Raw genomic sequence first — 20,691 nt, forward strand, 5'->3', positions numbered from 1 at the left:
ATTTCGAGAAAATTATTTATAATTTAATCTCTTAATTTGTCTCTGATCCAGTATTTTTTTAATTGAAAGCATAGTTGACACACAATGTATATTGATTGCTGGTTTTCAACATAGTGATTCAACAACCCTATATGTATTTTATATTCGTCATAAGTGTAGCTACCATCTGTCACCATACAACACTATAGTGCCATTGACTATATTCCCTATGCTTTACTTTTTATTCCCATGATTTATTACTCCATAACTTGAAGTCTGTATTTCCCACTCCCCTCTACCCATTTGCCTCTTCCTCTACGCCCCCTTCTCTATGGCAGCCATCAGTTTGTTCTACTTTGGATCTGTTTCTGTTTTTTTTTTTTTTTTGCTTCCTTTATTCATTTGTATTGTGCAATAGATTCCACATGTTTGTGAAAGCATACAGTATGATTTTGACTTATTTTTGACTTTCAACTTACTCCACTTAGCATAATACCCTCTATGTCCATCCATGTTGTCAAAAATGACAAGATCTTATTCTTTTTTGTGGTCGAGTAATATTAACATTCCTGTGTGTGTGTGTATGTGTGTGTATACATATATGTATATTTGAAATAGTGATTTAATTTTCTTTAGGTAAGTAGTGAAATTGCTGGATATAGAGCATTTATATTTTTAATTTTTAAGGAATCTCCATGGCTATATTAATTTACATTCCTACCAACAATACATGAGAGTTCCCTTTTTTCTCCACATCCTTGTCAACACATTTTTTGTCTTCTTGACTCTAGCCATTTTGACAGGTATAAGTGATATACACTGTGGTTTTGACTTGAATTTCTCTGATGACTAGTGATTTTGAGCATCTTTACATGTGTTCGTTGACCATTTGTACATCTTCTTTGGGAAAAAATGTATATTCAGGTCCTCTCCCCATTTTTAAATCAATGGTGATGATGATGATGATGATGATGATGATGATGATGATGATTTTGGTTTTGAGTTGTTTCTTTCTATATTTTGGATATCAATGCCTTATTCAGATATATAATTGTAAATCTCTTCTCCCATTCAGTAGATTGCCTTTTTGATTTGTTTATAGTTTTTTTTTTTTCCCTGTGCATTGCTTTTTATTTTGGTGTTGTCCCAGTTATTTATTTATTTTTGCTATCCTTTCCCATGCCTCAGGAGACATACCTAGAAAAATGTTGCTAAGGCTTATGTCCAAGAAATTACCACCTATGTTTTCTCCTAGAAGTTTCATGATTTCATGTCTCATATCTTTAGGTCTGATCTATGTATCTATATCTGTGCTAGTTCCATACTGTGTTGATTACCACAGCTTTGTAATGTAACTTGAAATCTGGACTTGTAAAACCTCTAGTTATGTTCTTTCTCAAGATTCCATTGGCTATTCAGGTTTTTTTGTGATTCCATACAAATTTTAGGATTGTTCTAGTTCTGTGAAAAATGCTCTTCGTATTTTGATAGTGATTACGTTAAATCTCGATTGCTTTGGGTGGTATGGACATTTTAACAGTATTCTTTTAATCCATAAACATGAAATATATTTCCATTTCTTTGTGTCATCTTCAATTTCTTTCATCAGAGATTTATAATTTTCAGAGTACAGATCTTTCACCTCCTTGGTTCAGTTTATTCCTAGGTCTTTTATTATTTTTGGTGCCATGGTGAACAGAATTGCTTTCTTAATTTCTCTTTCTGTTGCTTCATTATTAGTGTACAGAAATAAAACAGATTTCTAAATATTGGTTTTGTATCCTGTGACCTTACTAAATTTATTTGTCAGTTCTAGCAGTTTTTTGGTGCAGTCCTTCAGGTTTTATATATAGAGTATCATATAGGATATTGGCTGTGTTGAGGGATTTTATCATGAATGGCTGTAATTTGTCAAATGCTTCTTTTGCATCTATTGAAATGATCATGCTTTTAAAATCTTTTCTCTAATTGATGTGATGTACCACATTGATTGATTTGTGAATATTGAGGCATGGTTATATCCCAGAAATAAATCCCACTTGATTGTGGTGAATGATTTTTTAATGTATTATTGAATTTGGTTTGCTAATTTTTGTTGAGGATTTTTGCATCTGTGTTCATCAGATGTATATTGGCTTGTAGTTCTCATTTTTTTGCCATGTGTTTGTCTAGTTTTGTTATCAGAGTAATGTTGGCCTCATAGAATGAATTTGGAAATTTTCCCTTCATTTCTATTTTTTTGGAGGGATAGTTTGAGTAGGTATTAACTCTTCTTTAAATGTTTGGTAGACTTTGCCTGTGAAGCCATCTGGCCCTGGACTTTTGTTTGTTGGGAGCTTTTAAAATTACTGATTCAATTTTATTGCTAGTAATTGGCCTGTTCAAATTATCTATTTCTTCCTGATTCAGTTTTGGGAGGTTACATGATTCTAGGAATTTAGACATTCCTCTAGGTTGTCCAATCTGTTGGCATATCATTTTTCATAATATTCTCTTAAAATCCTTTGTATTTCTGTGGTGTCAGTTTTTATTTCTCTGCTTTCATTTCTGATTCTGAGTCTCCCCTCCCTTTTTGATAAATCTAGGTAAAGGTTTATCAATTTTATTGATATTTTCAAAGAACTACCTTAGGGTTTGTTTCTTTCTTTCTTTCTTTTTTTCTTTTTTTTTTTATCCAATCTATTGTGTTTTTAGTCTCTATTTCATTTATTTCTGCTCAGTCTTTATTATTTCCTTCCTTCTCCTGGTTTGGGGTTTTATTCTCTCTCTCTTTTTCTTTTTTTTTTTTTAGATCCTTTAGGTGTAATATTAGGTTGTTTATTTCAGATTTTTCTTGCTTATTGAGGTAGGCCTGTATTGCTATACTTTCCTTTTTAGAGTGGCTTTTGCTTATCTCAAAGATTTTAGACTATGGTGTTTTAATTTTCATGTCTGCACGTAACTTTTGATTTCCTCTGAGTTCTTGGCTGACCCAATTATTGTTTAAATATCATGTTATTTAACCTCCATATATTTGTGTTCTTTACAGTTTTTTTTTCTTGTGGTTGATTTTTAGTTTCATAGCATTCAGGTTGGAAAAGTTGCATGATATGACTTTAATTTTTTTTAATTCATTGATACCTGTTTTGCCTCCTACTATTTGATCTATTCTGGAGAATGTTCCATATGCGTTTGAAAAGGATGTGTATTTTCCTGTTTAGAATGGAATATTTTGAATATATCTGTTCAGTCTGTTTTGAATGTGTCATTCAAAACCACTGTCACTTTTTAAAGTTTTCCACCTGCATGATCTGTCCATTGATTTAAATGGGGTATTAAAGTCCCATACTGTACTACCGTATTACTATGAATTATTTCCTTCCTATTTGCTATTAAGTGTTTTATGTATTTGTCTCAAGTTGGGTGCATAAATAATTGCAATTGTTTTATCTTTTTGTCTGATGGTCCCCCTTTATTATTGTATAGTGTCTTTGTCTCTTTTTACAGTCTTTGTTTTAAAATACATATTTTCCATTATAAGTATTTCCATTATAAGCAGCTAACCCTGCTTTCTTTCCTCATCTATTTGCATGATAAATGTTTCTCCATCCCTTCTCTTTCAATCTGCATGCATTAGGTATGAAATTAATCTCTTGTAGGCAGCACATAGATGGGTCTTGTTGTTATTGTTGTTGTTTTTCAACCATTCTGTAACCCTGTGTCTTTTGATTATACCATATAGTCCATTTATAGTCAAAGTAAATATTGATAGGTATCTATTGTCATTTTGTTACTTGCTTTATGTTTGTATTTGTAGTTCTTCTCTGTTCCTTTCTTCCCATGCTTCAGTCACAATAAGTTGACTTTTTTTAGTGACAAACTTGGATTCTTTTCTCTTTAGTTTTTGCATATCACTGGTTTTTGAGTTGTGGTTACCATTTGGTTTGTATGTAACCTCTTATGCATATAGCAGTCTATATTTAGTCACTAAATTTGAAACTATTCTTTACTCTTTTCCCCTCCATGTTTTAGCTATATGGGGTCATATCTTACATTCTTTTATTTTGTGAGTCCTTTGACTGATTTTTATAAATATACTTATTTTTACTGTTTTTGTGTTTCCAACTTTTCTTACACTTATGGACTTTGCTTTACATTCAAAGAATCCCCTTTACCATTTTTATAAGCCTGGTTTAGTGGTTATTAATTCCTTTAACTTTTGTTTGTCTGGGCAACTCTTTATCTCCCCTTCTATTCTGAGTGATAGCCTTGTCACATAGAATATTCTTGGCTGCAGATTTTTTTTCATTTGATCACTTTGAATATATCATGGTATTCTCTTCTGGCCTACAGAGTTTCTGCTAATAAATCGGCTGCTCACCTTATGGAATTCCCTTTGTACACAACTGTCTTCTCTTGCTACTTTAGCATTATCTCTTTAGGGGCACCTGGGTTGCTCAGTTGGTTAAGCCTCTACTTTCAGCTCAGGTCATGTCCTGGAGTCTTGGGATCAAGTCCCATATCAGGCTCCCTGTTCAGTGGGGAGTCTGCTTCTCCCTCTCCCTCTGCTCCTCTCCCTGCTCATGTTCTCTCTCTCTCTTCTCTCTCTCAATAAATAAATAAAATCTTTTAAAAAATAAAAAATAATAAAATTCTCTCTTTATCATTATTTTTTGCCATTTTAATTATTATGTGTCTTGGTACAGACCTCCTTAGGTCAATTTTGTTTGGGGCTCCCTATGCATCCTAAATCTAGATTCCTGTTTTCCTGCCAGATTCAGGGAGTTTTCAGCTATTATTTCTTCAAATAAATTTTCTGCCTCCTTTTCTCTCTGTTTCTTGCTTCGGGGACCCATATAATATAAATGTTCCTTCTGGAACCCATATAGTACAAATGTTATCATATTTGATGATATTGCAGAGTTCCCTGAGTCTATTTTCATTTTGCATAATTTTTTTGTCTTACCTGTTGAGCGTGATTACTTTCCATTACTTTGTCCTTCAGGTCACTGCCTCATTCTTCTCTTTCCTCTAGTCTACTACTTATGCCATCTAGTGTATTTTTAATTTCATTTATTGTGTTTTTCATCTCTGATTTTTTTTCTCTTTGTTAAGTGTCTCACTAATGTCCTCCCTCCTTCTCAAGTCCAGTGAGTGTCTTCATGATCATTACTTTAAATTCTCTATCCAGCATGTGACTAACATCCATTTTGCTTTGGTCTTTTATTGTGATTTTTTTCCATTTCTGCTCATTTGGAACATATTCCTCTGCTTCCTTATTTTATCAAACTCTGTCAGGGAAGTCAGTTTTGTTTCCTGCCCTTGAAAATAGTGGCCTTATGAAGAGGTCCTGTTGTACTCTGTCGTGTCGTGTCCCTTATTTTACTGAGAACAAGAATTTCAGGGTGTCTCCTATGTGTGCAGTGGCCCTTTTTGCCCGTTGTAGGCTGTGTTTGGTCTTTGTGGTGTTAGGTCAGTCTGGGGCCACTTTGCGCTTGAGCTCAATCAGCAAAGGTGTTTGTCAAAGATTGAGTAGCACCGAACTGCAGGGTTCTCTCCCTGTTTTGTCCTTCAGGAAGTTTTTCTTGGTGGGTGAGGCCTTCAATCCTACCAGCTGTCTGCCCCCAGCACACTGCTGGAGTTTTAGTCTGAATGATGTTTCTTTCCCTCTCCCCTGGGCAGGAGTCTCTCTGGAGTGGTGCTGGCCTTGGTCAGGGCACTTTCTATACTGCTAGGTTTATGGTACCACCTTCAATGTGATCAAACCCTGAGTACCATTGCCACTATTGGGACTGAGGTTGGCCAGGTTGAAGGGGGTGGATCTATAAAGTACGAGGATTGGGAGACAAAATGTTAGTAAGATTTGCACTGGTCTTCTGGGGGAGGGAACCCACAGTGCTGGGATTGAGGCAGGCCTGGCTGGTGGGGTGCAGGGTACACATATGTGCTGAAGTGAGAGGAGGCAGTGTGTGCTGTAAGCAAGTTAGGTAGGGTCCATGCTGATTCCTGAAGGTGATCATATGTTTATGCTGGGGGAGTCAGGGAGGGAAATGGTGGCAGTCAGCTCCTTTGTTCCTGGAGGTAATCTCTGTCCCTCTAGGACCTGTTCTCAGATTAGTAAATAATTCTCCCTCCCAAATGCCGCAGGTGTTTTTCAAACTGCTGCTTGTATGCTGTATCTCTGCAGGCTATTTATTGTGCTGTTTCTTTAAAGGTAGGGATTCAGTTTCCTCTTGTTCTCCTGGCTCTTCCAGAATTGAGCTGGCTGATTTTTTTAAAAATTTGGTGTTTTAAGTCCCACTGGTTATAAGAACTCATACAAATTTCACCTCTTAGGTTTTCAAAGCCAAATGTTACGGGGCTTAGTCTATCCTGTGCAGGCTCCTCTGTGTGATAGTCTGCTTCTTTCCCCAATCTGGACCAGCAGCTTCATCCATCCCCTGGATAGTCCTACACATCTGTTTAGCTCCCAACCACATCCTGCCCTTCCTGTCCTCTTTGATGTGATCTTTTCTTTACGCTTGGTTGTGGAGTTTGTTCTGCTGATCTTTAGATCATTTTCTGGGTTATTTACACTGATGTGAGTGTTATCTAGTTGTATTCATGGGATGAGGTGAGCGTAGGGTCCTTCTATTCCATCATCTTCCTTGCCTCCTCTCTGTAATTGATGTCTTCGTGTAGTGTTATGCCTGTCCTTTCTTCTTTTTGCTTTTAGTGTATTTATTATAGGTTTTGGATTAGTGGTTACAGTGAGGTTCATAAATAACATCCTAAGTATACCTAAGTATATATCAGTCTATATTAAGTCTATGGCTACTTAAGTCAAACACATTTTATGAGAATCTTTTTTTTAACTTCCCCTCCCTGTTTTATGTATATGTTATAATAATTTGCATCTTTGTATTCATAATTTTATTACTCCTAATTATGGCCCTTTTTTCCCATCTGAAGAAGTCCCATTGACATTCCTTGTAAAGCAGGTTTACTAGTAATATATTCCTTTAACTTTTGTTTGGGAATTTTTTTTCACTCCTGTTGTGAATGATGACCTTTCCAGGTAAAGTATTCCTGGTTGTAGTTTCATTTTGTTTTGTTTTTCTTTCTCTTTCAGCTCTTTGATTATATCATGCCACTCTTTTGTGGCCTGAAAAGTTTCTCCTCAAAAATCATCGATAGTCCTATAGGGTTTCCTTTGCACCTAATTTTGCCTCTCTATTGCTGTTGTTAAAATACTCTCTGTAGCCTTTAACATTTTAATTATTTTGTGTCATGACCTGATCTTGGGTTCATCTTGTTTGCAATTCTCTGTGCCTGCTGAACCTAACAAGCCATCTGGAGTTAAAATGGTGTGGGTCTAGAATATTCTGGGGTGCTTTGCATGTAGTCACTCTGGTGCAATGGCTAGAACTGTAGTGAGAATTTTCAGGGGTGTCCCAGTGTGCACTATCCTGGAGGTACCTTGGTGGGATGGCCAGTACTGGTATGGATTAGGGGCCTTGTCTTCACTGAAGCGGTAGGCCAGTTACGGTGTCTGGACCCTGCTCCCATACATGCTATGAAGGTGGAGGGAGAATGTAAACCATGGTGCTTGACAGCTCATCAGACCTGGAGAGTATTCCAGCAGTTACCCCACCATTTGGTAGGATTCTAGGGGGCTAGATGCTCTATATTCTAGTTACTATTTTTATTTTAACCTGTGGCTTTTCTTTTTCTCTGTGCCCCAGGGTGTCCAGGGAACACCTGGTATGGGCTAGGGATCCAGGGCTCACTGAGACAGTGATGCCAGCTGTGGCACCTGCACATTGCTCCTATCTGTGCTATCAAGCTGAATGGGGAACATAAACCATGGTGTTTGCCAACCTTTTTGATCTGGAAAGAGTTCCAGCAACTCCCCTGCCATTTGGGGCATTCTAGGGCTAGATCTTTTATATGCTAGTTGTTCTGTTAAACCAATACTTTTTTTTCCTTGCCCCAGGGCAAACAAATTCATGGTCTTTCAGTACTATCTTTTCTCAGCACTGCAGTTGGCAGCATCACTGGTGGGAATTCCCTTTATTACTGTGTCTCTGCCTCTTTTCTCATTCTCTATGTGTTCTCTCTATCTTTCGTTGTGTAGCTGTTCAGTCAGTCTTCATTCTTCTTCAGGAGAATTGCTGGTGTGTTGGTGCAAGAGGTGAGTTCAGGGTCTTCTGTTGCCATCTTGGAATGGCACAACTCTCTGATCCCTGTTTTAAGCACTGATCCAAGCAATCAATTATATGTTAGTTTATTCATTCTAAACCTTCACAATATATTCAGTGCACATGGGGAGCTTTAAAATATTCCAATACCCAGTATACCTGGGTATACTGGGCAATATTCCAGTATTCCAGGGAATATTCCAGACTAATTAAATCAGAATTTCTGGTGGTAGGACTGAGGTATCAATATATTTTAAGGGTGTAGGTAGGCTTGAGAACCAATGGCTTGGCTGAAGAATTTCTTTTTAGGGTAAAAATAAGGATTCCCTAGGAAGGAGGAAAGCACCCAGGAATTTTTTTTTTTAATGTACAAAGTACATAATCTAGAGATTTCCAAAAAGGGAACTCTGCTTTGTAATAGTGGAGTGAATAAAAGTAGAACTGTGAATTCTGGCCCTCTTACTCTACTATTTGTGTAAATGTACAGAAGTTATTAAATTCTGTGTAATCTCAAGATCTTTATGAGTTAAATATATACCTTGTGGTTTGTTATCAAGACAGTGATAACAAATGTAAAGTAACTGTTAAATTAATAGTTATTAGACTATTGTTAATTATAGAGGCTTATGCCACTTAGTGGCTGCTTCAAGGCAGTTGTAACTCTTAATTGCATACAATTGTATAATACTCTCTAATTGTGGAATTCTCTAAGGGATGAGCCACTTTTGCCTTGTCAACTACTAGAATCATAGCCCTCCAAAAAGAACCTGATACAGACTATTACTGTAAATATTGAGTGAATGAATGGAAGTATTATATAGCTTAATCTCACTGGTGCAAAACAGAATGGCACCATGTCATTTATTTCTTTTTTGTCTTTCCTATAATCTCTTTCTTTCTTACTTGATAACACTAATAGCCTTCTATTATTCAGGTACTGTTATAAGAATTTTAAAGCATTAGTACTTGCAGTCCTATGAACTAGGTATTACAGTATTTTACAGGTAAGAAAGGTGAAGAACAGAAAGGTTAAGTCATTTGTCCATGTCAGACAGCTAGAAAGCTGTTGCTCTGGGATTTGAGTTTAAGAAAATAGACTTAGGACAAATTCTAATTACCACTTCAGCTGTGCAAAAGTAGCCATTGCCATTTCTATGAACCGCTGGAAGTCCTTGAATCAATTATTAACCTCTTAAAGCTCCATACAAGTTTCATCCTCTAAGTTTCTTGAGAACTGGTCCTAATTCTGAGGGGAAACAAACAAAAAGACATCATTTAAAAAGATATTATATTCATTTGAAAAAATACTTTTTACTTTGTAAAATGATGTTATTTTTATTTGGTTTGGACAAAAACACATGGGCTCAATACAGCTATTATTTCTGTTAAATTCGGATACTTTATTGCTGGAAGCAATGATGAATTTAGACTTTTCCTCTTTAATATTATTTCACAGTTCATTAGAGATTTAACAATCATATTTAAGAGTCTTTACATTGGAACATTAGGTTTTATTTTAAAAAATGCTCATTACTTGTACTGCATTCACTAAATAAGAGCTCACAGAGTTTGATTTTATCCTAAAAAGCTGTGATAGAAGATATATGAAATGGTTTAGGCAATTTGATTTTCCTTAAAACTCTTTAAAAGATAAAAATCAGGTTAAGATAAAACTTCTCTGGACAACCACCAAACTCAAGAAAACACCAGATGTATTTCTAACCTTTAATATATAATGAGAAAAATATCTTCCAAGTCTGCAGTTATTTTCAGATGGATATGTTAAAAGGTTGATTGCCTTTCAAATTGTAGGTATTTTTTCCATTACTATATTTATAATAATTTTTAACTGGGTTATAAGTCTATCTCAGCTTTATTAGTTTTGGGTTGTACAAATATAAAAATAAAAAGATTATAGAATTGCCAAAATATTTTCAAGTATCTTAGCAGAACACAACTAGAATTACAGGAAATGTTGAGGACATTATTGCCATTTCCAATAATACAAATATGTTTGTCCAAGATGGATGGTACATGATTTTGCTATGAGCCACTGGCCTATGTAAGATTTGGAGGTAAAAAAATGGCCAATCTCCTTCTAATAGCAGATATTTCTCTGCTAATATTGAAACAAACATTTCCCTTGGAAACATCTGTCAGAGTAACAGGTCTATAATCAAACATTGAGGATATTAGAATGTGCCAATTTAAAAAAAAATGCTCATTTGCTGAAAAAAAAAAGATTTAGAAAATAAAAGACTTTGAGGCACATTTAAATGTATAAATCTCAACTATAAATCCCAGTTAACAACATGTATCATGAAATGTGTATTGTATAACGTTATATCCAAGCAACTGCTTTTATGTGATACTTAACTTGAAATACTGAATATATCTGCTTATTGTTTCTGTTCATACACCTTGCCAAACAATATGGCTAGTTTTTTTAATATGCATAGTTTTGATTTAATCCAACAAAGAACTGAAACATTTGTCTGTGAAGAAAGTGTAAGAGAGATATTTAATACTGTGGAAAGTAGGATTTAAAATGAATAGTTCTGGGCGCCTGGGTGGCTCAGTCAGTGAAGTGTCTGCCTTTGGCTCTGATCGATCATGATCCTAGGGGCTAGGATGGATCATCAGGCTCTCTGGTCAGTGGGGAGCCTGTTCCTCCCTCTCCCTCCTCTGCCTACTGCTCCCCCTGCTTGTGCCCTCTCTCTGTGTCAAATAAAATCTTTTAAAAAATGAATAGTCCTTTTGTGTAGATATAACAAGGGGCTGTTATCTCCACAGAGGCCCAAACTAGAAATAAATATAATTTTCCAGAAAAAAAACAATTAAAAAAATAACACTGTATGTTTTCTTAGACATTGAATTAAATAATGGGTAAAACCAAAGAACTTGATCTCTTCAGTCAATGTGTTGATCTCATTCAACCTCTCAGCAAAAATCCTTAGTGACTAGGATTCATATTTACAAAGATTACCTTAATATTGATATACTTGAAAAAATTACATCTACTCTTTCTCTGTAAGTACCACAGCGCTGTGAGATATAATTTGAAACTTTATCTTTTTCACGTACACCTGCATCATCAAGTTTTTGTGGTCACCTCTATGCTGCTGCCTGGGTTCGCATCCTAATCCCTCATCTCTCAACAAAGCAAAATGTGACGCAGAATCTGTGTATTTAAATACCTTTTACTCTAAGGGATACAAGTAGACTGTATTTTCCAGCCTCCTTACAGTTTTATAAGCAATGTGGACAAGGTGATTAATGAATGTCACTTCAAGGCTCAGCTTCCAAAAAGCTTCTATACACAGGACTTGACACTGCTAATCTTTATTCAATAAATGAATGGAGATACTGCATGAGGTCTGAGCAACAAGATGCAAAGAACCTGCTTCTTGAATAATCACTTCAAGTGCTTGCCAACAGGAATGTATGCATTGGAGCGAGGAATGCACTTATTATATGTTGCTACTAAGATGTTCAGATTTGTTATTACAGCAGCTAGCATTATTTACTCTTTCAGGCCCACCAGGAAAATAATTAGAAAATATCACCTCAATCTTTATCTGCAAAATATGTCATTTCAAATTCTAAAGTCTCAGAATAGAATCTTAATATTTGCTTCCAATCAGTTTTCCTTTGCAATATTCTGGTTTTTCTGTTAATGGCAACATCATTCTAGAAGCTAGTTGTCAAAAAGAAAATATGATGCAACCTCTAGTTTGGGATTTTAGTGAGATTGAAAACAGAGGCATTTCAAAATCTGACCATAGAAGAATGAATTCTTCTATAAATATTTGATATATTCAATTGTTATACTTCAGGAGATATGATTTGGCAACAAATTAAATTCTTTATCCTATTTATACTATAGTATATCACTTTAGAACTTGGAAAGCCAGCTAGCTAAGTAAGACTAGAACAAGCAACTCTATATTCTAGCGTAACATAATTTGAAATCGTTGAGATTATTGTATTAATTCATGCTCATCAGAATTCATTAGAATAGTTTATCAGTATCATCATGAAAACTATCCAGATACTTAGTTCCTGAGTTCGTGGCAATGATCACTCATATGGCTATCATTGGGGAGTAAGACATGTAAGAAAAACATCCAATCACATATGAGTCATGCTACATCTCCACATGTAGATGATGTGCCTAATTCTTTTTTTGTTCCTCTCTCTCACTCTTGAAAATAATCAAAAGAATAGCTCCAGACATGTGTATTAGAAAGAATTAGTAACAAAAAAAGTATTAGTAAGTTTCTACCGCTGTGGCAAGGCTGGCAGCTGGACTACAGTTGTTAGAATGCCAAATCCCAGACGTGGCATGATTAAATCCAGTATCTAATCATTTCGTTACAGTAAATTCACAAAGCAGTCTGATGATAGCATGCCCTGTCTTTCTGGTGGTACACATGTTATACATTTGCTATAAAATTACTAGTGTGAATTTGTAACCAAAATGTATTATTTACAAAAGAATTGTTTCCTTTACATTTTAAAAAAACTGATCTGTATATTATAATCCTGTTAGTAAATACCCATGATATTAATTGAACTTCTTACTATTTTACCGTTACTTTTTTGCTTCCTTCTATAACTGTAATTTCATTTTTCTGGGTTTTTCTTTATGCTTATAATAAAATTTTTCTAAGATTCAGTAGTCAGCCATTTAAACTTACAATCTTCAAAAAAAAAAAAAAAAAAAAAAAAAATAAACTTACAATCTTCAAATAACATTTAGGAGAAATATTCATTAATTTATTTTCTGGAATACAAAGTTAGAGTTGTTTAATATGTACATATTAACAAGTTTACAAAAATAGATTATGTGGTTTTAGGATATAATAGAAGAAGTATTTAGACTTACAAGTTGTTTTAATATCTTGGCCAAGAAAATATATAGAAACATTTTAAGAAAATATATCAAATCATTTTATTTGTTTCTACATACCAAATTAATGGGAAGTAGAACACATTTATCAAACTCTCTTGACAATGTGTAATACATTAAATGAATCGTTAAAATTTGGCTGTGAATATACTGTTTTTATAGTGCTCTTTCTTCTGAATAATAATGTAATTGCTATAAATATTGTTAGCCCTTTTCTACATAAGAAAAATACATCTAAAATTTGACTTCTATTTTTCCTTCCTTATTTTCTCTCATATTTAAATGTAATCAACCCTGATTAATTGGTAGAAATAATCTGTGAATTTTTGCATTTCACTGAAAGGTGATCACGGAATGGAAATTTGGGGTCCTATTTACCAAATCAGCCAGAAACACATCTGTGAACAGAGTCTGTTTTAAGCTCTCAATACACATTTTAATGGATGTTTACCCCAAATCCTGCCTTTTAGTTTTTAGGTGGACATTGCACTTTATACCTAGAAAGTTGTGTATTTGCCTCCTTAACTGCAAACACATTCCTGCTCTCACTCCTATGGATTGTGTTGTCTTCAGAACTATTCTGTCTCTTAAATCATTAATTCCTCCTGATATTTCTCTCCAGGCTTGCTTCTCTCCTCTACCCAAACATGGACTATGCAACTCTCTACTCATACTTGGATAAAAAGATTAACATGCCAAAGTTGACCTCAATGTCCCCTTCCAAGCTGACTGCTGCCACACTGATCCCCATTTCAATGAAAGGCATTATCAGGTATTCAGTTTTTCAGTCTCCAAACCTAAAAGTCATCCTTGTGTCTTTATTCTATCATACTTCACATCTATTCCATTTGTTAATTCTGTTAGTTGTACCCTTAAAAAATGTCCATAATCTAACATTCCTTTCTGCTGTCATGCTCACCCAAATTACCACATACTCTTGTTTGACCTTTACCCTACAAACACCTAAGTGGTCTTACCTTTTTCTACTCTTGCCATACAGTTAGCCTCTTCACATAGTAGCTGAGCAAATTGCGTCAATCCCCACATTGGAAAAACTTCCACTGAGTTCATACATTTGGAATAAAATCCAACCTTCTGGAATTGTCCTCAAGGTTCTACATATTTGGCCATCGTTTCTGTTTTATCTCTTACCTTTCTTTTTGCTAACTCTGCTGCAGCTACTCTGGCCTTCCTGCTGTTCTTTGAAATGTTCAAGCTTGGTCCACCCCAAGGAATTTCCATTTACATGTTCTCTCAGCTAGAATGTTATCTTAAAATTAGAGACTTCTTCCTAAATTTCATTCTTTTTTTTTTCTGTTTAAATATTCCCCTTTCTGGCTCATCTCATTTTCCAGCTCCAGTCATTACTTAACCCTTTACACAGACTTTCTTTTCTTGTAGCTCTTACCACTATCTGGAATTATACAATATTTAATTTCTATTGTCTGTCTTTTCTGTGAAGGCACTCAGAACATGTAACTCTAAAATATGCCCTTCTGACATACTATTTTGAGTCAAAGCCACTTGAGAAAATTCGGGTGCAAGATGGGCCCTCTGACCCACCTCTTTCTTCCTGAGAGCAGGAGATAATACTCCTCCCCTATATCAACAAGGAAGGAGGACATTCTCACCATCAGAGATGGGGAATGAAGGCTGAGAAATCTGTACAAACCAACTGTGTGAAGTCAAGTCTTACTTCCTATTCAGTTCTCAACAATACATTGCCACTAACCCAAGTCTTTTGTCTAGTCAATTCTTCACCAATTTATTGTTTCTTTATCTAAGATATAAAAGCTTTCTGCTTGAGTCACTTCTTTAAGTATTTGTTCTCCTGTGAAGGTTCCATGTATATGTTAAAATTTACTAAAACTTGTGTGCTTTTCTCCTGTTTCTATTGTGTCAGTTTAATTCTTAGGCTCACCTGGGGACTCAGAGAGGTAGGAGAAGATTTTTCCTCCTTTACTTCTATTAGAATTTAGCTCTAACAGGTAGGGTCTCTGTCTTGTTGACTGTAGTTATGTTCATTGTCTACAAAAGCGTCAATAAATGCTGAATAAACGACAAAGACCATAAATTAAAATTCATATCTTTTAATCATTAGTTGATAATGATCCTTTTACTTATTCTGATTAAAGTACAATTTATTCTTCTACCACTGAGCCACTTAAACACCAGGAAAGCACCTATAGTACACAGCTCTAGTTTCTTCATGGTTTCTCTTTTAATTAACTGTGTTGATCTGTTTTTAGCTCACCCCTTTGCCTTATCTACTAACTAGCTTTCTTACGTGGGAGTGTTAACTTCTTTGAGCATCATCCGTGGCAATAATTCTTAAACTAGCATGTATCAAAATCACCTGAGAGCTTATTAAAACAAAAATGGCAAGGCCTGAACTCTCTTCTAGTAGATCCTGGGATGTGCTTAGAAAATTTGTATTCCTAATTAGTCCTCAGGTATTGCTGATTTTGCCAATCTGGGACCACAATTTGAGAATCACATAGCTATAAGAATAGGTGATGGTCTTCTCCTTTTGTTGACATCCTTCCAGATGGACCTGGGCAAACTGGTGTGAAAGTTTTCTATAGAACAGGATAAGGAATGGAGTCTGAGGCTCTGCTACCTTGGGTATACTTGCTAGAAAAATAGGCAGCCATGAGAGGAAATGTCTTGAAGAGTTTTCTGGGCAGTATTCAAAATTAAAGTTTGACAAAATTAGGAAGAAGCGGGTATGATGAAAAAGGTAGAGAAAAGATAAAGATAGAAGAACAGGAAGGAGGAGTAAAAGGAAGTGGGAGGGGATTGAGAAAAATTGGGATCCTGACCTATGCAGAGATTCTGAAAATATAGAGAATACCTGAAATGCCTGAAAGAACTAGCTGAAACTAATTTGGAGAAGTTTGTGTTTACTATATTAAATTCAGATTTAGAATTGTACAGAGGCCTGAGAGAGGCAATAAAGAAACAAAGCAGAGATCCTCCCTCTCCTTCATATTTAGACTTTCATATGGTTGGCAAATTCCTAAAACCAAAATCTGTTATAAGGTGTCTAGGGTTGTCTTAATAAAGTATCATAGATTTGGTGCCTAAAACAACAGAAATTTGTTCTGTCACAGTTCTGTAGGCTAGAAGTACAAAATCAAGGTGTCAGCAAAGCCATACTTTCACTAAAGATTCTAGGGGAGGAACCTTTGCCTTTTCCTAGCTTTGAGTGGTGGCCTGCAGTCCTTGGTGTTTCCTGCCTGCAACAGATTGTTGTCTGTCTCTATGATCACATGGCATCCTCCTTGTGTCATCCATTTTTTTTTTCATGTTGTTTCTGCATCTTAAAATTGGTGTTTTCATGAAAGTTAAGTTTAAAAGCAAAAATATTTGGTAAAATATTTTAAGTAGAAGAAGAATTGAGTCTTCCTTTCCTCTTGGTTGGGATTCCCCCAAATACCTCTCTTTGCAAATAATCATTTGTGGACCACTTGTTACTATCCTCATGTCTCACTTGTCGTCTTTGTGTTCTTCACCCTTTTGTTAACCTGAAATTTGAGAGCTTCTAATTCTTTATCACAACTCTTCAGTCAAGTATAAAGTCTCAGTGAGCAAAAGTATTAAATTAGTGGATTTTTGTAGGAATGTATAAACTAATTACCTCCCAGGAATTAATAATAACCCAAAACTTATATAGATAGATAGATAACAATTTCTAGGTGTTTGTTATAAATCTGAATGTCTTATACCTTAGGAAGCTGATTTAATTTTTTATCTTTTTGAAAAAAAATGAAATAATGCTCCCTACTCCAGCTTTACTATTGTAATTCCACTGTGTTTTCTTAATAGCCATATGGAAGGATTAGAAAATCAATTAGTCAATAAATGGAAAGAGCAAATATAATTCTACATCTGAGAGATGTTTTGGTATTCTTTAACCAGCCCTGAGTAGGTGGTTGTCTACTCCACCGCCTACCTTGTTTATCACTTTTATTTCTACCCTCCTTATGTAGTCTAATTCATATAAAATAAGGATATAATTTTTATTTTGCTAAAATATGACTTAATCTTCCAAATTCTGCATATAGATGTGTATATATGTGTGTAAAGAAAGGCATATCTGTCTATGAAAATTCCTGAGTTTAATGAAATTATTTATAATGGGCAAAAAGTCATTTTTAATATTAGACTTTTATCATTATGGCAATAAAATCAGTATAAGGTATTGTGAATGGCTCCTGGTTTCTACCAAATTTTACTGATTTTTTTTTTTTTTTTTTTTTTTTTTACTAAATGAAAATGCTTTAAATTTTGCTGAAGCTTTTCTAAGCAGGGCAATTTGAGTGCTACAGCATGCCCCTCATATGTCAAAGCTTCTTTATAGCCATATATAGTAATAACAGGTTTATTGGAGAGTCTGAGCTTTATGGAGTACACACTTGAAAAGGATTTATTTTCTCTAATCAATGCCCCCAACTGTGCAATGTCAGTTTTCCTTCCCTGCTGGGTAGCAGATCTCTTAATGATGTCTTGGGCAGATTCCATAACATCTCTCTACTTTATTAAAAAGTCTTGTTTGTAACTGCAATCTCATATCCCCTCCACATCATAAGACAAGCCTGGTTTGGGGCCTAGGAACTTAAAAAGAAGTGTGATCTGCTCTCTCATTTCCTCACTATCACCAGGAGTCAAATGGAAGGTCATAGTATGTCTCTCTGGGGCCTATCCCTAACTTCTGTCAGAGGCTTTGATGTTTTCTAGCTGCTCTGGGAAGAGATATAGAGTAAAGGGACAAGAGTCTTTTTGTTTTATTTGGCTTGAAAGAACAATATTGTTTCTTTTCCTGTCAGCTGCCTTATTCTCCTAGACAATGCTGATAGGCCATCAAAGTCCTGGATGACACACCTCTAACTTAGAAGTCCTGTTGGGAATATCTGCACTGCAAATTTTCCTTATCTTTTATTAGATATATTCATTTAACACTTATATAACTCTTACCCTGTACTATAATATGTTCTGCATGGTTTATAAACATCCATTAATTATCCAAAAACCATTTGAAGTAGGTACTGCTACTATTTCAATAGGGAGTCTGAACCACAGTGAAACTGTGCAAATTGTGCAAGATTACATATCTGGTGATTAACTGACTTTGGATTTGAATCCAGGCAGTCTAACTCCAATACTCTTAACTGATATATTAGGCTGCCTTCATGTAGTTGTCTCTGGCTTGAGACAAATCTTATATAGAACATTGGTAATAATGGTTTGGATCCAAAAGATTTCCAGAGTAAAGATATAATTTTATAGGCTTTGGAGTCATCCATATATATTTTTTATTTTTGAATTATGAGAGTAGGTGAGATCTCTGAGGTGGAGGACTCAACTAGGGAAGACAATAGTATTTAACAAAAATGAAGGACACCAGGGAAGAAGATTTTAAGGGAACACAGAAATCAGAAGATTTAATGTCTACACATACAGAGACATGACACCCCCAGACAAGCCAATACCAGGTGTCCATTCTAACCTCATTATCTTCCTTTATTTGAGGAAGAGGCTAAACATTTGCACGGGGAGGAGCAGGTTATGTTAGAATGTTGGAAAAAGACATCAGTTTGCATAAACCTCAGTAAAACAAAATATGTAGAGTTAATAAAATGCACCTGCATAAAACATTGTCATTGCAGGGTGAGTCAGAGGAGACTTTCAGACTCAAGTATTTTCATCAATCATATACCTAGGAATAGTCTTAGAAATTCATTTTTCTTCACATGCTCAATGACATTTTACTGTTCTTTCTGTATTGCCATCCTGAGCAAGTAACTGTCTGTCTGGTCTAAGTCTGCATTGAACTCTGAAATCACTGGAGCCAAAGATGGAAAAGAGTTTCAAGTGGAAATGAACAGCTGCAAAATGTTCAGATATGTCCAGTAGATCAAGAATTGGGAAATTAGATTCCTCCTTAATTAGAAGGTCATTCTGGTTTTGCAAGAGAAAATTAGGGTCTTGCATTTCCCAGCTGCACTGTATGCCATTGTTAAAATTTGACATTTCAATATTTGATTCATTTTTTGGATTTTTTCTAATGTATGATATGGCATACAGTTCCTAAATATATTTTTGTATTGATGGTTACCAAGTTTTCCCAAAATCTTGCATAGAATGGGCTTCTTTTCTCTAATTTGAGGTCCAAACATTTTCATAAAGTATTATGCATGTATGTGTTTATGTCTGTGTGTGTGTATATATATATACACACACAGTTTATATATACGTGTGTGTATATATAAATATATCTTTATATGTGATGTTTTCTTCTATTCCAGTGGTCTTGTATCCATTATGGAAGCTTTATAGCATATTTTAATAGTAACAGGCTAGTTACCCTCATTGCCCTTCCCGTAAAAAATTTCCTTGCCTGTTTGTTTGTTTATTTTCCATATTGACCATTAGAATAATCTGTTTCATTCAAAACATTTTTTAAATTGACATCCCATTACATTATAAATTTTTTAGTCTTCTTCCTTTATGAATATTTTAAAGTTTCTCATCAAAGACCTTCGTTTTTCTCATTAAGCTTATTTGTATATTTTTCCTCTTATAAATAGGTTATTTTCTTCTATTATAATTTTATATCTTTTCTGCTGGTTGCTGTTGGTGTTGGTGAATTGAATGGCTGATTCTTTATGGATTTTGACCAACAAAATAATCCTTCTATGTGGTTTAAACTATTTTATTTGAAACCTAATCATGTATGTATATTAATATTTTATCCTGGACTCTGTTATTTTCATATACATAAATTTTTTGATCATCCTGGGTTTTACAGATATGTAATCATATCATCTAGAAATAGTAAGCCTTTTGTCCAAATTTTATGTCTTTAGTTTCTTTTTTGTATCAAACTATTTTGGCCAGTAACTTAAGTATTGTTTTAAATACTAATATGATAGAAGATACCTTTATCTTGTCTCACATTTTGCTAGGGAATATTTTTAGTGGTTCTGAGCTGAGATAAATATATTTTGTCAGGTTAAGAAAGTATCTATAAATTCTTATATGTTGAGTATATTTATAATTAATATCTATATTATGACATTTCTCCTTAGTCTTGTTGATATGATAAGTTATATTAATAGCTTATTTAATTTGAACAATCTTTATATTTGGAATAAAAATCTCTTGAAAATGATATATTACTTCTGCAAAGATCTGCCAAATTCTGTTTGCAAATATTTTATGACTGATATCTCATTGTAATTTATAAATGATTTGGATCTGTAGTAGTTTTATACGGTACTTGATAGCTTTGGGTAACTGTGTAATGCTGGCTTTGAAAAAAAATAGTATTTTCTTTTTTAATGTAAGGTCTAGGCGAGGTTACATAGCTTTGAAATGTTCTAGTAGTTAAGGACTTTGTTTTCCATGTAAAAGCACCTAGGCATACCACTTTTGTGGTGAGATTTCATTTTACCAACATTATTTCTTATGCAGGAATTGCCATGTTTAGGGTTTTATTGTAAATGTAGTTTCCATTTTTCTAAATGTTTTTTCATTTGATCCAAGTTTTATTTTTTTAAAAAGACTCAGGGCTCAATCCCAGGACCCTGAGATCATGACCTGACCCCAAGGCAGATCCTTAACGGACTGAGCCCCCTT

At 34.7% G+C, this 20,691-nt stretch overlaps 1 protein-coding gene across 1 annotated transcript in view; it reads left to right on the forward strand.

Annotated features, from left to right (window-relative positions):
* The window catches only part of LOC144282257 (uncharacterized), a 147,404-nt gene that overhangs the window by 105,327 nt on the left and 21,386 nt on the right, over positions 1-20,691 (forward strand). The window contains exon 3 of the mRNA XM_077845674.1: positions 13,673-13,822. Coding sequence (XP_077701800.1) covers positions 13,673-13,822 — 150 coding nt within the window. The remainder of the gene's footprint in view (positions 1-13,672; positions 13,823-20,691) is intronic.

Source organism: Canis aureus, chromosome 13 (genome assembly GCF_053574225.1).
Source record: "Canis aureus isolate CA01 chromosome 13, VMU_Caureus_v.1.0, whole genome shotgun sequence".
In the NCBI taxonomy this organism is placed as follows: Eukaryota; Metazoa; Chordata; class Mammalia; order Carnivora; family Canidae; genus Canis; species Canis aureus.